Source organism: Montipora capricornis, chromosome 6 (assembly GCF_036669925.1).
Source record: "Montipora capricornis isolate CH-2021 chromosome 6, ASM3666992v2, whole genome shotgun sequence".
NCBI lineage: Eukaryota > Metazoa > Cnidaria > Anthozoa > Scleractinia > Acroporidae > Montipora > Montipora capricornis.
In genome coordinates, this window is record NC_090888.1 from 60,546,859 (window position 1) to 60,564,183 (window position 17,325).

General features: G+C 39.2%; 2 protein-coding genes across 6 annotated transcripts in view; one reads left to right on the forward strand and one right to left on the reverse strand.

Moving 5' to 3' along the window:
• Positions 1-2,067, reverse strand: part of LOC138052720 (protein jagunal homolog 1-A-like) — a 2,395-nt gene extending 328 nt beyond the window's left edge. Inside the window, exons 1-2 of the mRNA XM_068899276.1 lie at positions 1,815-2,067; positions 1-259 (exon numbers count right to left, since the gene is read on the reverse strand). The exon at positions 1-259 is cut by the window's left edge and continues 328 nt beyond it. Of these exons, the coding sequence (XP_068755377.1) occupies positions 1-259; positions 1,815-1,996 (441 nt within the window). The 5' untranslated portion in view covers positions 1,997-2,067. The remainder of the gene's footprint in view (positions 260-1,814) is intronic.
• Positions 2,068-2,171: 104 nt separating this feature from the next.
• Positions 2,172-17,106, forward strand: LOC138052721 (protein SON-like). 5 transcript variants are annotated; one of them, XR_011133143.1, is made up of 6 exons: positions 2,172-4,006; positions 7,343-7,537; positions 7,817-8,041; positions 9,234-9,444; positions 11,887-12,035; positions 15,872-17,106. XR_011133143.1 is itself a non-coding variant. In XM_068899278.1 (5 exons), exons 1-5 carry the CDS (start codon positions 2,222-2,224, stop codon positions 16,120-16,122), a joined length of 2,667 nt encoding a protein of 888 aa, XP_068755379.1. In that variant the 5' UTR covers positions 2,172-2,221; the 3' UTR covers positions 16,123-17,106. The 5 variants fall into 5 exon arrangements, 1 of the variants encoding a protein (XP_068755379.1); XR_011133140.1 differs by having other exon boundaries at positions 11,884-12,039; positions 15,872-16,009; XR_011133142.1 differs by having other exon boundaries at positions 11,887-12,039; positions 15,872-16,009.
• Positions 17,107-17,325: the final 219 nt, after the last annotated feature.

Genomic DNA, 17,325 nt, shown 5'->3' on the forward strand with positions numbered 1-17,325 from the left:
TACAGCTGCCATTTTCATAGGAGCACTTTGCCAGGCCTCTGTTGGAGAGGCTTTTTCTCTCTTGGCACTGAAAACAATCTCTTGTATCATCAAACAGGCACCAAATACTAAAGGCCCAACTCCCACTAACAAAATTCCACCTGCACAAACATATATCTGTTTTACATTATTCTTTGTAATGCTTGCAAGTCCTACAACTGCAGGAACGAGACTCAATAACCAGGCCAATTCCCAGGGCTGTGGCTTTGTCTTAACCAATCTGTACACAATAATTGTCAAGAAGAAAAGTCAACAATAAAGCATCATTGACACTGCAGAATTTTGTAGCCAGCTGCCCTAAAAAATAATCAACTACTGACTCAGTTATAACCAGCCAGGTATATAATAGCTATAATCTAGCCCTGTTCTGAATCACATACTGTAAGATGAGTAAAACTGGTTTATTGTGGTCAGGGCTTAAATTTGGTCTTTCACTGGGTTACTTCTCTGACTACTTCCCTCAAACTTCTGTTGCAACAAAAGTTAAACTTGAAAGACAAGTTAATTGCTTGGCAATATTTCTGAGATCACACAAGGATAAGGAAGTATTTTACTTAGCTGCTGCCTCTGAACTTTGGGACAAAAGTTGTGCCATCAGGTTTTTAATTACTGATTGACAACAAAGAAAGTATCAGAATTTGCCATGAAGCCATTGTTGCACTAGGCACATTATCTTTCAACAAAATAATTGCAAACAGGCAAACATAGACTAAATACAACAGTTCAAAGTAGAAAGAAAGGTATCGGGAAATGGAAAGCAATATTCTTTGTGTGTACAGTAATCTTGCCAGTGGAGGTGACCTGGTATGATTCAGTAATACCTTACAGCTTTTCGAACTCATGGAAATACCAGGTAATCCTGTTCTGATAATGAGTTCCCATTTACATGAGAAACAAGGCAAGGCTTTTACTAAGGAGGGTTAACTCCAGCCTCGCTCTCATTCAAAGTACAGGTAACTGAGTATTCTTTATTTTCAGGTAGTGTAGTGTGTAGTGTCTGAGTAATAAAAAATAAAATAATATTGCGATTGTTTCAATCTAATTGTTTAGTCTTTTGTTTTTGGCTAGGTCAGCGAGCCAACACCATTTTAGGTTATGAGAGCTGCTTTTACATCACCTGCTTATTTTAACCTAGTTAATCTTTATAGTCATGATGGAAAGCAACCACTTCAACCTTTGTGGTATCAGCTCAAAACATTTGAGAGGCTCTATCAGGGGTTATCGCAATATGGGATATTTAGGTAAATTGTTACAGGGATATGGTGTAATAGCGATATTTCTTGTTTACAAACATTGACGTCACATTTCTTTTGATATTCAAATTTGCCAACTACGGATCAAAAGAAGTCATTGTTTCAACAGCCAATTAGGTTATGGTTGGCATATTAATAACAATAGATGACGTCACGAGAAACATTGGGGGAAAAAATTACTGGATACAGGATATTTAAAGAAGAGATTCTGGGATACCGAGCATCAAACTTGTAATCCTTTAAAACAGTCTAAAATGGGTTCGTTGCTCAATATAGAAGGCACAAAAAGTGAAAACAATACTTACAAATGCATGATTTGTATTTTTCCACCAAATATTCAAAACATCTACCAATATCGGCCTCTCCGGAGAATGTGTTCGAGGGGAAAAAACCCTCCCCCTCCCCCTCAGGGGTACAATGACGCCAACGGTAGTAACTGGCATTAGCGATTACAATTATTGGAATTAACGGCATCGGGGAGTGAAATTACAAAGACTGCGAGTGGGTTTTTTTTTTACTCACCCACTGAAGGCCGCAGCAATCCAAGCCCCGACACACAAGATAAGAAATACATGGAAGGAAAGACAGGCCTTTAATTTAGCCTTCCATTGCACGCTGTCTTTGTAATGTGAAGCTATACGCTGTCTGTGTGCAAAGTCTGATCCATCTGTTCCAGCTGCACGGGGACCATCCCTGGAGGCCATGGTAAGGCTAAGGAATATAAATTAAACCTTTGAAACTAAGTACTAACACTACAAGCTAAGCGACAAAGACATTTACTGGAGTACAATGAGTAAAATACTTCGTGTAAAATGATTTCAGTTGTCCTATTTGGTGGTCAGCGGACGTACACCAAGGAATCATGCTCCATGCCGGCAGTCGCCCGACATTTCATTTTGCTCCCGCTGCTAAAACGGAACCATGTGAAAATGAGTTTTGTTTCCGATGAACTTGCGAATGTTTTAAAATCAGTCTATATGAAGGAGGAGAGTTTTAAGACCGAAGACGCTTATTCCATATCAAATTCAGAGAAAAACAATGGTGAAGTGTCGAAGGAGAAACGCTCCAGGAAACACAAGCACAAGAAACATTCGTCCAAATCAAAATCCCGCGACAAAAAGAAGCACAAAAGACGAAAACACAAGTCTAGGTCACGATCAAGGTCAGCATCAGAGTCGAGGCCGAGATCTCAGTCAAGTGAAAGAGAAAACTCTTCCAAGCTATCTAAGAAACGCTCTGAATCACCGAAGTCAAGTTCCAAATCACCAGAAGAAAGTAAACACGATGATTTTATCTTAGTAAAGGAGAATACTCATGATGTGGAAGTCAAAAACGAGAAAAACAATGATGAAGAAAACAGACGGATTGAAAAGACAGGACAGGAGGTTGATAAGACAGCGTCCCAAACAGAAGCAAAAGGAACATATGACTCCAATTTCCAGGAGGTTGTTGACCTTAAAATTACTACGGTTGAAAATCAGGAGGCTGCAAGAGACACGGAAAGTAATGTGGATGCTAGTTTAGTGACTGTGAGTGATGGAAGAAATAAAGCCTCATGTGGAAAATTGTTTGGTGAGAGCAGAATTGATTTAGATAGAGAAAAGAATAGATCTCTGTCAAAAGAGAGAGTTGATTCTGAGAAGAGAAGTGGTTCGTGCTCCAAGGATAAATCCGGGTCAGAGGAGAATGCACCTAACTCAAAGAGAAAGAAAAGTACTTCTCGCTCGCGAAGTAGAACAACATCACCAGATGACAAGTCACCCAGAAGGACAAGAAAGAGACGGTCAAGGTCTCACTCCAGAGGCCGAGGAAAGAAGAGAAAATACAAGTCAAGATCTAGTTCTAAAGAATCATTTCATCGTAGAAAATCGAGATCAAGGTCACATTCAAGAATTAAATCATCTAAGAAAAGATCTAAGTCAAGGTCATGTTCCAGGGGACGAAATCACAAAAGACATGTTTCAAAATCCAGATCACGTTCTCATTCAGATAGTAAGTCAAGGTCTAGATCACCAAGATGGAAAAGATCATATTCTAGATCAAGAAGAAGGTCTCCTGTTTCTAGGAATTCTGGAAGGTTTTCACCTCATCGCTGGAAGAGAAGTGGTGACCGCTTTAGACAAAGGTCGAATTCGCGGTCTCGAAGGTCACGTTCAAGAAAAAGAAGCATTACGAGAAGACCAAGAGGTGGTAGGAGGTCTCGCTCAAGATCTAAGGGGAGAAGGTCACGTTCTCGATCTATATCGTGGGGTAGAAGACAAAGATCTAAGTCAAGATCTCGCTCGTACTCGAGAGGGAGAAGAAAGAAGTCCTCTTCTAGAGAGAGAAAACGGAGTAAGACAAAAAGTCGTTCCCGGTCCAAGTCAAAATCGAAAGAGAAAAATGGACAGGGTAATAGAACTTCCCAACCTACTGTTCTTAGTGCTACTACAGCATCAGCAAACAAGGTATCTGTATCTAGTGATACTGACAAACCAGTTGCAGCTGATCTTTCATCACAACAGATGAAAGTGGCTCAGAGAGCTGGAGGAAAAACTATTGCAGAGCTGACTGCTTTTTGCAAGAAACTACAGGAGGAGAGAGAAGGAGATAACACTATCGTTAAAAGTGAAGAAGGTGACAAACCTGTAGAAGGAGAATCTCATCCAGTAGCTCATCATCCATTTTTGGTGAAAGAAAAGCCAGATATCACTATACCACCAGTTATATTTCCCGTAAGTACATACATGTATCTCGGGTCTTTACGAAAAATTGAATTGCATCACTACATTTGGACTCTTTTCTGTTTTTTTAACCACTGCCTTAATCATATTTAAGAGTGTTCCAATAAATGTACTGTTGTAAAGACACTGTACTGGTAGATTTTGCAGTTTATGTCTTTTGTTCATTGGGAAGCCCAGTCAAAATGTTTTCGAGTAGTAGGCAAGCTGGCTATAGTAATAGGCAGGAGAGGCCTTCGGACTCTGCTGCAAGGGCAGGAGCCCCTTGCATGCTAGGCAGGTCCGGGGGCATGCTCTCCCAGGAAATTTTGAAACTATTGGCTTCAAATGGTTGCATCTGGTGCATTTTAGGGTAAACTGAGCCCCTACTAGATAGCATTAAGATAACAGTAATGAAGAGTCACACAAGCCTTTCGATTTTCAAATTAAAGTTACATTCTGCCAGAAGCATTATTGGAAAAAAGGATAACTTTTGTTCAAGCAAGTACTTCTCAACTGTGAAAGTGAAAAACTCACTTGCTGAAAGTTGACTCGTAATATATTATAGAGTCAATTAAACTGAAGGCTTCAGATCTTCAAATCGTTTGAGCAAATTATATATTATTTCAATGCAAAGTTATGGGTTTCTGGGGCTAAACACCTGATACTGTTTGAAAAATTTTGGAAATTTGCAGGGTCCCTGCACCAACATGACGAGATTGTTTGGACGCCATCTTGTTTGTACCTGCAACAACCTTGGCCGCTGACCATCCGCTCGGCTCGCTTCCCACGCCATTAGTACACAATGTTCAAGATGGTCTTATAGAAACGATTGTGTGCGGCTCGGGTTTATGTGGTGTATTTTTTAGTTACATGTACAAGTTGAACTGCAAGTTTTTAAGAGACCTTATAGCCTGAGAAACAATCAAGGCTTGCAGTATGCAGTCGAAACGTAGTGATTAAAGGGACAACATAGTAATGGAAATGATAATGCTTTGTTAGTATAATTTGTACTTTATAGTTTACAGTGATGAACAAAACCTCGTACCAACCTCATCCTGAATACAAGTCTGACAAATGTGAATTCGAAGTAATCGGCAGATATTGTGTCGTAGGCGGCCAAATAGCCTTCTGCCGGCACATTTTGACTGGGGTGATTGGGGAAAGCTATAATTTATTGTTATTTTGATATTAATAAATGCCTGAAATGCTCCTGATGATAAAGTTGAATCACTATGCTGTACACATGTACATTGCTGGGTGTTAAGTACTATTTAAGTGCTGCTTTTTTGAAGTCTATTAACTCATTGAATCCTGAACCACCCCCATTGCAAATGTAAAAATTGTAATGTAATTGCTTTTGTTTATAGTGAAAGTGCACTTTGCTATTGAGCTAGTTCACAGGCACTCCACTTTTAATAATTTTAAAGAAACAATTCGAACATGATTAAGAACCCCAACTGGCAGGAGGCAGCCAGTTGTCCATTTACAAAGCGTGATAGAGTTGAATCCGGGACAACCAGAAACAAATCTAAACCAGAGGTTAGAATGGGACTGGAACCTCATTGCGTCAACTGTGGGCAAACTGAATGCCCTAACCACTGGACCACTCTGCCTCCCATTGATGAGTAAAATCATCTAGCGTTAGAGTTAAATGCATTAAGGAGGCTCGAAAGGGTTTCAACTATTAGAAGACTCTCTGGTTAGATCGAATAACGCCACAACACTGTATCACGTAACAGCAATGTTATGGTACCATATGAAATACTGATTATTTCCAAACAAGAAGTGATCATTATTGTGATGTAATAAGTTACCTTGGCAACAGGAAAGCCAAGCAAAAACACCCGATATTTTGGGTTTAGTTGCTCATATCTCAAAAACGAACTCCGTGACCCCGTTTTTTATTGCTGAAAAGTGATTAAAAGGCCATGATAAAACTTTCAGCAAAGTTTAAAAAAATTATGTCCAGATGATTCAGAGCTACCTTAAAAAAAATCGCAAAATTAAGGTGGCTCTGAATCCACCTGACAGAATTTTTTAAAACTTTACAGAAAGTTTTATCATGCTCTTCTGGTTACATTTCAGAAATTAAAAATTGTGGTCACTGAGTTCCTTTTGGAGATATGAGCAACTAAATCCAATATAAAGGGTGTTTCTACAGGGCTTGCCCATTGCCACGGTGACATATTACGTCACAATAACAACTTCATCTTGTTCAGCAATAATTCGTGTTTCATTTGGTACCACAATTTTACCAATACATGATACAACGTCGTGGTGTCAATCCTTCTAAGAAGAGCATCACTTGGAAGCATTGAAACTGGTTCGAGCCTCCTTAATCCTGACCCCTGTATTCGATTTTCAGAAGATTTTTTCAATTTCTTATGTCAGTACTGTATATCCAAATTGTAAGCCCAATAAGCCAAATGCATAAATGGTGGCCAAAATTGTATTCTTTTGTTTATGTGCTATTTAGACTCACTAGTTAGCCTTGCTCTCAAGCAACATTTCTTTTGTATTTCAGGGATCGCGTTAACGCAGAAATCATGCATTTTTATGCAAATAAAATCCAAAAAATGCATCATCGAAATTTTAATGCGTGCCAGGACGCAAGGCACTGACTCAAATAACTCACACAACTTGCTTTGATTTGTCAGTATATTCTGTTGTTTGTAAAACTGTTGGAGCGATCTGTGATCATAATTGAAGTTCTAAGAAATGGGTTTTAAAACATCTAAAAAGGTTAAAACTAAATTTTCGACCGCCTTCTGCGGTCTTCTTCAGAGGAATCTACTCTGCAAGTCACTGAATGCAAATATATAGCAAAAGACGTCACTGTTCGTTGCTCCTGAGGGAGGAAACCAGTGATGCGTAAACCCTTGGAAAGGGTGCTCTTTCATTAACAGAGTTCTTGTCCAGGAATGAATGTAACGGCTCTAGAAAAAGCCTTTGTCGGCCAGTCCTATGCATATGCGTCAATATTAATTCCAAGTTGGTTACTCTCTTTTTCTCATAATTTAAAACATATTTTTGTTCTTGCAGAGGGTCACCAAGATTTTGAGACCCCCAAAAAATGCTTGGGACCCCAATTTGGCCGAACATGCGGGTCCCAGGACCCAGATTGAAAAATCCTAGTGCCATCCCTGTATTTTGTCCATGCAAACAAGGCTAGTGAGTCTAATCAGCACGTAAACAAAAGAATATTTTTTTGGCCAGCATTTAAGCATTCAGTCTATGAATGTTGCCTTAATGATCTGAACCAGTTAATTAAATGTTTATGCACTTTTATCTATTAATGATATTGATGCAATGTTGGTACTATTAAATGATTATTACACCCAATTGCAGGTCAGTATGAACAAACCCAGTCTTCCTACATTTGATCCAAGCAAACCCCTACCAGTGCAGTTTCCAGTCTCTTGTGGAAGCAAGCACCGGGAAAAAGAATCTGTTGATGATGGAGCGACAGTTGTGGCTGATGTACAGGGTTCTACAATTCAGACACAGCCAAAACAGGAAGTATTTGCTCCACCTCCCACTGAGGTGAGTGAAAGGGATATTGTAGTTAAAATGTATTTCAAGAGAGTCAACATAAAAAAAAAACAATAATTTGGTTTGTTTATAGAGTTCATAGGATACAAACTGTTCCTTTTCACAATCACTTGCACCACTCTAACACAATAATTTTATTATTCACCTTAGATTCGATTAAAGGGGTTGAAATTCACCTTGTTCCTGCTTTATGGCTGAGTAAATGTTTGCCGCTATTCACCTCCATTTTAATCATTGAGACTTTCTTCCTCTCGTTGACTTCTTGTTTAGAAGTTTGACATTAGTGAGCTTGTGGCAAAAAGAATGGAGGCCCAGAGAAAGCTTCAGGCCCAACCAAATGACATAGAGGCACTACTTACACTGCAGGAGATTCAAATGAAAATGCAGAACTGGTGTCAATCCAATGTCAAACCAGGGCAGTTTACTGGTGAGCTTGTCAAGAACCTTCTGCCAAAGGAACATTTACAAGGAGGTTTTCAAGCATGGGCGAAGAAGGTACATTTTTGTACTTTTATTTCAAATTGCTAATGCAGCCACAGGATGTTTCTTGTTTAGGATTTATTGTGAAAGAAAGATGTTTATGATTTGTCAAATTGGAGATTCTACTAAGGTCTTATCACAAAACTGTGGGGTTTGCTTCCTGCCTAAGCTACAACCTCCAGATTGGGCCAAGGCTGTTGACCAAAGGAAGGTCTACATACATTATATAGGTACATGTTCAAGCTGAGTTTTGATATCGCATGAGCATGAGGTACAAAACGATTTCCTTGAAAGTTTTGCACTCTATCTTCAAGGAAGAAAAAGTGAGAAAACTAAATAACTTCCAATAATTTACAATAGTAGAGTTTTTTAAATGAAAGTTTGGTTTGAGGAGCAACTGGATCCATTCCTGGAGTGACACCTGGTTTAATTTTGGAGTGGACTTCCTTAATTAAGCATAATTTTGGGCAATTTCAAAAGGTATGTGATTCTCTGGTGGGTACTGTACAGCTGTAAAATTAATGGTAACTTAAGGCCAAATCAAAGCAAGACAGATGTCTTAAAAATTGTCTGAATAATTATCATGTGATGACAGTTTAAAAGCTATTACAGGGTTGGGAGAAGGTTGTGCATTGATCTGGAAGGTACATGTAGGGACAGCAGGGGGCTCAAGAAAGCAGTCTTACATACATGTACATTGTTGACCAGTATTAATTTTATTTCCATCCACAGTCCACGTACATTTAGTAGTATCTCAGGGCTCGAAATTGCGACCAATACAGTCGCATTTGCAACTGGATACTGTCCCTTTGCAACTTGTTTTTTCCTTCGCTCTTTCGAAACAAATAGGTTAGCCGAACTGCTAATGTACTTTTGCTAAAATAACAAAGAAATGACAAAATCATTTTGTTTCTCGCCGGGAATTTTCTTTCAATCTGAAGATAGCGTAATTGTAGCGTAATTTAGCTGTGATGTTACGTGCACAGCTCCATTCCTTCGATTGTTTTCTTTACACATGAAGCTTGCAGGCTCATATTTTTTTTGCTAAACCACTGACAACACAAAACAGCGCAACGATTTTGCGACTAAAATTGTCGAAATTGTGACTAAATTTTCTTATCTTGTCACCTTTTACGACAGGATATTTGCGTTAATTTCGAGCCCTGTATCTAATAATTATTGCTTCTTTTTCATTCTTCCATCGTAGGACATGTTCCAGAACCTTGCACCAGTTAGTGGAGGAATTGGCATGAAGCTGCTGCAAAAGATGGGTTGGAAACCAGGCCAAGTGATTGGTAAAAGAGGGGAAGGTCACGCTGAACCCATCACTCTCACTGTCAAGATTGACAGGAAAGGGCTGAGTGCAGGAAAAGAAAAAGCTACCAAGAAGGGTGCACCTGCAGTGTTGGACCTACAAGGTACATACTTGTTTTATTAATGTTTTTATTTTATTTTGGCTAGCACGGCTCACAGCAAGTAAGTTGTGACAAAATTAATAATTTGAATGCTTCAAGAGTTAACATGTACCTCACACCTCTTACTTATAATTGTACCAAAGGGGTTGGTATGAATTTTTGTTTGCATTAAATTATATTTCATGGATAGTCTTAAAACTACAGCTAGTACTGGCTGTAACATGGTGGGTTCTTGACAACTTTCTCAGAGGTTTTTGCTCCTTTTCATCAGTTGTTGATGCCCAGTTTTGCAAATTCATCATTGTGTAGTACCTTTTTAAGAACAATATTATTATTGTTGTGCTGCACATTGCTTTTGGCCAACAGGGGGAAAGATGAAAAAACACAAAATAATTGTCCACCATATATTTTAGCCTGTAAGTATTAAGGCATAGTATTTACTCAAAAGTGAGAAGTGCACTTATCTGTACAATTTACAAATGTAGGCAATTTAACCTGTAAAATATAGGGGGCTTTAATCACTCACTGAAAAACTATGCCTCCATTAATTAACCCTTCGATGTCCAAAATGGCCGAAACCGGCTAGACTTAGTATTTTACTCTGTCTAACGCCGGACGATTTTACTAGTCAATGGGGAACCTCTGGGAGTCAATGGGTTAAAGGGATCTCAATCCATGATCTCTGTGATGCTGGTGCAGTGCTCTTCCAACTGAGCTATGAAGCAGCTCAGGTGGGAACAGTTCAATAATTCATTGCACCCCTGTCCCTGTGAAATGACTCGATGACTGAAATCAATGTATTATAATAATGTTATTATAATAGTTATACCTTATTGAAGCCACTTGAAGTTTTTGGGTGTCTATAAGAGATTTAGCAATAATTATTGAATGAGGCTGAGTAGGATATGAAGAATTCTGCAGGTCGAGGAGGGTGTTATCCACCAAGGCCAAAGGCCGAGGTGGATAACATCCTCCGAGATCTGCAGAATTCTTCATATTCTACGAAAGCCGAATTCAATAATTGCTTTATTATTCATTCAAATTATTTTCCTCGCTCAAACTTCTAAACCTACTCGCAGCCATTTTTCTGCTCAACAAAAAATTTGGTGAACAGCAGCTGGTTATAGTGAATTATGCATGTGGTTTTAGCCAATCAGAAACAAGGAAATATTTTGAATGAATAATAAAATAATTCATTGCTTCACTTGTCCAGATAAGTGCAAGGATCACTTCTCTCTTTTGGCTATAACCTACATGCAGACTTCAAATACATGCATTTGCAGGTTAACGCACTCAGTGAGTGAGTGAATTGTCAGGATTTGCCTGCACAAGTTTACTAACACTGAACGGGAAATTTCAATGGATACCCCACAAGGCTTTGCCATTTGCGGTATTGAAAATTTCGAGTTCATTGCTAGTGAACGAGTGCAGGTAAACCCGGATAAATCATGAGCAATAAGTGCGTTAACATTTGTTATTCAAATTGAATACACTGCAGGAAGAAACACGGCATTGAAACCACGCAAAAACACCTCAACTAGCTTGAATGAAAAAAATTAAAATTCTCAACCTTCCCTTTCCAAACAGATATTCCCCAGGCAGTTGCTTTCTTGGTGTTTTTAGGAATTGCATCATCAATAGAGAATCAATTTCTGCATCTGACAAATCATCAAACTTTGAGTCAACCGAGGCCATGGTGTAATGACAGTGGTGTGCTGAATTTACACCACAGCTATTACACCACTATAATGATGTCAAGGAAGTTGTTTCGTCACAACCCAGTATCCCGTGGTACAAATCAGCCAATCAGAAAATCGGAATTCATACAGTGTATGAAATTTGAATAATGCATGTAAATACACTTATTTCATGCAGAGTACCGGTATACTGCTTAAAATAACTAGGCTGGAAGTTGTTGAAATCACAGCATGTATGAAAAAAAAAAGAAACTGATCTCTGTACATTCCCTTTAAGTTATGTACTTCTTGGTATTCTGATTTTAATGTGATGCATAATTAGGAGTCTGTGCACAAGAGGCATTGGAATCTGAATTGCTTGGCTGTTTTAATGTCACTGTTTCATTTTTCGCTTGCAGTTGTGTGAATTTACAACAACTAAAGTAGCAGCAAAGCCCTTTGTTTCATAATGTTAATTAAAAATTAATATACTGTATGAAGTGAGCACTGAGTTTCACTTGCAGCTGCCAATCAACTGTCTGCTGAAGTTCCCAGCTTGCCTTTGATATACAGTAATGTGTACTTCTTTAAAGCTGGATTTTTGTTATACTGTACGTACATCATTCATTCCTCTAGACTTTTTGTTCTTAAACCTTTTTCTAATGCAAGTCACTCTTAACACAATAGCAACCCATCAGAGTAAAATGGCCCAGCTGTCTGTGCCATTCTACACTGATGGTTAAAAACGAATAAATTTTTCCCTTAGCAGTGAAGGACACAAGTCCTTTCATAGTGACGCCTGAACACAAGCAATTCAATTTGCAATGCCTCTTGATCCAATGTTGCTGAGAATTTTAGCACTGCAAGGAGATTGTTCCGTCAAACGGTTGCCATCGCAAGACTTGTTTATTGATGCAGGCAGGTAAATATAAATGGCTGTGTCTAGTGTCTGGATTTTTTCACTGTTTATTCCCAAGTGGATTCAGAACTACATGTACCCTGACTTACTATGAGTTCATTACATTATCTCCTTGGGTTTATGAGGTAAACATAAACTGACCTCGGCAAAGAGATTGAAATGATTTTTCAGGGTTATCCTTTCATCCAAAGGAAAAAAAATATTCTAAATTTGCTTGGACAATGGCTAATGCTTGATATTTAAGCTTTCTCTTGTGTCAGGATGGAGCTTATACAATGGCTCTTGGGATTGGCTAAAGAGTGGAAACCGATAATAATAATGTCATTGATTAATGGCCTGGCTTTCGCGAGAAAATTCTAGATCTCAAATCGTCTTCCGAACAGATATTTTCCGAAAATTGACGTTGGGTGCCCCTACTATAACTTAGGGCGATTTCCATTTGACAGAACTGACCTGCCAGACTGGGCATTTGGAAGGACTAACTCTACAACGCATTCAAATTACACACACTTCGAGGATGGTATACTCCTCCAGAAGAATGCGAGGGATCACCATGCAAGTGTTCCTTCAAATTGTTGCACTTTCTTTGCAAATTATTTGGTCTGGCCGGCCAGTTCTGACAAAAGGAAATCGCCCTTAAGTCGTAGAGCATCCGAAATAGTAATTGGAAGGTCGTAGGGTTCGACTCCTGCAAAGAAGGCACTCGGATTTTATCCGGGTTTCCCGGAGTCAATGTTCATCGACAAATAGATCTGTTCATTACATATAATATACTTCAGAAACAACCTACCCCAAATCCTAAACGCAATAGAGGTGGGCACTGATCCAAAGAGGTTAGGAAGATCTTTATGGTATCTAAAACTCTTTCCTGTGACCAATCTACTACATGAACCTAGGTGATTCCCAGTTCTAATACTTCCCACCCAACCCACACAGCACCAACGAACAGTTTTATTAGAAACCTCCCCATGAGGTCACATCTGCATTTCCATCTTCATCTCCATGTCCCAGCACTCGGCAAAAGTTTCGCAGGTTCAAAACCCCAATCAGCCCAACACTCAGAGACTTAAAATTAACTTACAGAGGAGAAAGTGCTGCCTTTGTAATTTCATCTGCAAGTGGTTAGCTTTCAAGTCTTCTTTAGATAAATTCTATATACCGTAGGCCCTGTCTCACAGTCTTCCCTGACAATCGACACTGTGGGACGTTAAAGAACCCACACACTGTTTGTGAAGAGTTGAGGGGAGGGGGGGGGGGGGGGGTGACACCTGTGTCTGTGGTCTACACTGTATCTCTCAGAGAATTGTAAACTGCTATGAGACTGTATGTGATGATTTGAGGGGGGGGGGGGGGGTGATACCGGTGTCTGTGGTCTACACTGTATCTCTCAGAGAATTGTAAACTGCTATGAGACTGTATGTGATATGCGCGGTGTATAAATCCATTACAATTACCGTGTCATGTTGAAGTTGTTTTTACATGTAAGTCGTGCCTATTAAGCGAGGAAAAGGACAGAATTGTATTGGACAGAAATATCAGTTTTTGATCAGGGCCACGTTGCATGAATTAAGATCAATGCTCTCTTTATTGTTACGGTTGTATTTAACTGGTTAAGCGCCCTCCCTAGCCTGCTGCAAACAACATGGTTCAGTAGTTCTGAATCCTACATCTTGGGAATAAAGTGTGAAAGATCCAGATTCAAGATTGCCAGAATGAAAGTTAAATATTCACCAATACAAAGAACTGACAGAGGGACCATCAATATTACTTTGTTAGAACTTTGCCGTGCCATTAATTTTTACAAAAGGTGGTTTCTTTGATGAATAATGAATTAATTCACTTGTTACCCTTTACGAGTTCGAAAAGAGTTTCTCACAGTCATTGTTGGTTTATTATTTTATTTGTAGCGCCAAACAATGAATATCGTCTTCGCTAAAATGACCAGGACAAATTGTTCGAAGCTTGGTTGACTCTAAACATGACAACCTATAGGCTTTGATATTACTTCACCAACAGACCATTCTACAGTTCTACATGTATGCTCAGTTACTAGGCCTTTGAAACAAACCTCATTACTTTTCTTATGTAAATCATGTTGTTTTAATGCTAACGAGTTTCTATTTACATAACAATAACTGTAAGGTTGGTATAAAAGCAAGGTCAATTCCAGCCGCGCTTTTATTCAGAGACCTGGTAACAGCCCAGGGCCCGGTTGTTCGAAAGCCGATTAACTTAATCCTGGATTAGCGTAAGCTTTTGTTTCATGTTTTCCTCTTTTTGGTGAAAGTTCCTTTTGCTTAATTTTGTTTTTCAAGATTGGCTTCCTCTAATGTAAAGTCTTGCCGAATATCAGCGTTGAACAGCATTTGGGAGCAGAGAAATAAACTCCTTGGTTAATTTTAAATCTGGGATTAGATTTAATCGGCTTTTGAACAACCGGGCCCAGAACTCTAAAATGGTTTATTGCCTGCGCTAACCGAGCTTCCAGCAACTCCGCCTTCGTGTTCTTGCCCAAGAGCAAGAGCCCAGTGTTCGTCTGATGCAAGATCACTTTAGAGTTGGTTATTTTACGCAGCTGTGTTCCCGGACACGTCGTCGGCTGGCGTTCTTGTGACTGCTAATTTGCATGTGAGGTTCACAGAAAGATCAGAAATTCCTGCTAAAATTTCTGGCAAGGTTTTTCTTTCAGAAGCCGAGTTGGCATCATGCATTTGGAAAACCTTCCGTTTGTCTTTGCGATAACACTGTAAGCTTGTTGTCAACGTCCTAAAAATTGCGCAGATATTAGGCTATTAGATTTAGAGTTGGATTTAGTATCAATCAAAGTTTTTTGCTTTGCTAAAAAAAAACCCCTATGATCTTGTAAGCGCCTTATTTTATGGTTTATGGTTTTGTTTTTCTTTGATACTGATACTCGCTGATACAAGGCGTATGTGCATGAGGCTAGCTTCGTGGGTTTTTTTCCCTTATGGTATTGGTGGATATTTTCTTTCCTGTCTACCCGACATTACGTCTTCCATAGGCAGTAATGGTAAGCATGCGCACAACGTTGAAATTCCAGCTGTCGCACAAAGATGTCTGAGCATAGGAGAGAATGTGTTTAAAGGGAACCTCCACTCTTGAAAATAAAGAGTGCCTAATTGTGAGAAATGCTCCGTCATAAATGATTATTTTTTCTGTGAGGTTGAGCGGAAAAGATCTTATCAAACAGTATTTTGGTCTAGAACTTTCTAGAGCGCCGCCATTTTGTATTTGATGACGTGTTACGGTTGCCTCTGTCAAGCGACACTAAATTGTCTTTCGCAAAGTAGAGGCTTCCATGTTGCGTCAAAAATTATAAAATGGAGGCTCCCAAGGAATTTTGAAACTAAAAAAACATGGGAAGTGTGTAAGCCAGTATTTCCAACTGAATCTACGGTAGCCTGATTTGATTAGGAGAGTAGAGCCGGGTAACCTCCCTTTGACTGAATCCCACAAGTAAAGGTCTGAAAACGAGTCACATGGAATCAAAACTTCTTTGATTTAAGAATGTATCTTTTCCTGGCTGTTACACAAACATTTGACGTGATGATTGTCGGAACGTGAAAATTAACGAGAGAGTTGCGAAATGCTCGACCAAAGAAATTTGAAAACTTTAGTTACGAAATACAAATTGGTGTCTTCGTCTCTAAAGAATATATCTTCATGCAATGCATGAGTAAATCTCAACTATGGTTACTTATCGTCCATTGAATGTGGTGCGAAATTAGCGGGTCAAAACCTGAGTAGTTGAAATCTTCTTTTTGCCTCATCACTTAAAAGTTTTCTAATTGATGTTCTTTAATTTGTTTTGTAGGAAAGCACCCAGTGTCTGCATTGGCAGAATACTGCAGCAAGCGAAAGTGGCAGCTTCCTGACTACTCGTTGATCTTTGATCATGGCCCCGCTCACCATAAGCAGTTCCTTTTTAAAGTGTTAGTCAACGACACTGAGTATCAACCTGCTGTTGTTTGCGGCAACAAGAAGCAAGCCAAAGCCGAGGCAGCCATCTTTGCTCTAAAAGGTCTAGGGCTTATACCTGAAAATGCCGACATCTCTGCTTTATAAATCATACTATCGGTCAATTTTAGTGCGTGGGGTTGAGTATGTGTCGAATTCAAGGCATGATTTTTGGGTTCTGATTCGGTTATGATTTCTCAGTTCTAGTTTCTCACGTGTCTTAACTTGCGAAGTCGAAGTAATGCGTACGAATGTCGTTCCTCATGGCCAGTCTCGGCGCTTTACTGGGAGAGCTGGCTCTGGGGGAGAGAACAAATTAGGAATTTCGTAACCTGCGATCAGGCTCTATTTTAGTTTCGCGTGGTCCGTAATGTGGAGTTGGCGAAACGAAAAATAGAGCCTGACCAAATTCCTCTTCGAAATTTCTTCTGCCCACTTTTTTTGATTGATTGACATGTCCTTCATCGGTCAATCAAATTTACTTCCATTACACCAATACACGCGTGGACGGCAGATTCACGGATTCACGCTACCGGTATTTTGTTTTGACCAGAGTTAATTACCGTGGGAGGAATATTATAAACGAATTCGAAAGTTACCGTTGGCTTTAATTTGAGAAATGCACATTTGTAATTCTTCCTCCGAACTTCACTGAATATGCAATCTTTTAAGCTTGACATCTTAACTTGTAATTGAGATAACCTTGCATTTTGTCGTTGGACGGTTTGGCAATAGATTTTTAACGAAAAAAAAAGAAAAAAGAGAAATACATTATTCCTTTAACGTGTTTGCCCATGAAGGTTTCTTTGGTGATTTTTTCGGGTAATATCTTCAGTTGCAGAGTATTTCTGGAATTGCGCGCAGTAAAATCATGATAAGTTTGGCCGTTAATTTTTTGATGGGGTACGAACAGTAAGATGGACTCGCAAAGTTTCGTTTATTTTTGTACAATTGGTCTCATGCCATTTCAGTTTCTGGAGAGCGAGTGTTAAGTTAAATCAACTGGAAATGTTATGAAGCAATCTTGACTCCAAACTGTGCAAACAAACCGTGTCATGTACAGTAAGTAAATAAAGCCGTTTGATACACAGATATTCAAAACATGCATTCGTGTAACTTGCGACTTTATCTGCATCTCCTCCTGTTGATATATATGGCCTTTGTCTCCTCCAGGAAACCAAATGCATCGACTTTCATTGCCATTTGAAAGAACCAGCTATTTAGCTTTCAAAACGTCAGGGAAGTTTGTGCCAAAGTACTTTCAACCACATGGCCACAGAGCTCGACAACGGAATCGCTAATTTCACTCTT

Coding starts and splice junctions, on each gene's coding strand:
- LOC138052721 (XM_068899278.1), top strand. CDS start 2,222: ATGAGTTTTGTTTCCGATGAACTTGCGAATGTTTTAAAATCAGTCTAT. Junction 8,042..9,233: donor TTCAAGCATGGGCGAAGAAG/GTACATTTTTGT, acceptor CTTCCATCGTAG/GACATGTTCCAGAACCTTGC. Junction 9,445..15,871: donor TGCAGTGTTGGACCTACAAG/GTACATACTTGT, acceptor TTTGTTTTGTAG/GAAAGCACCCAGTGTCTGCA.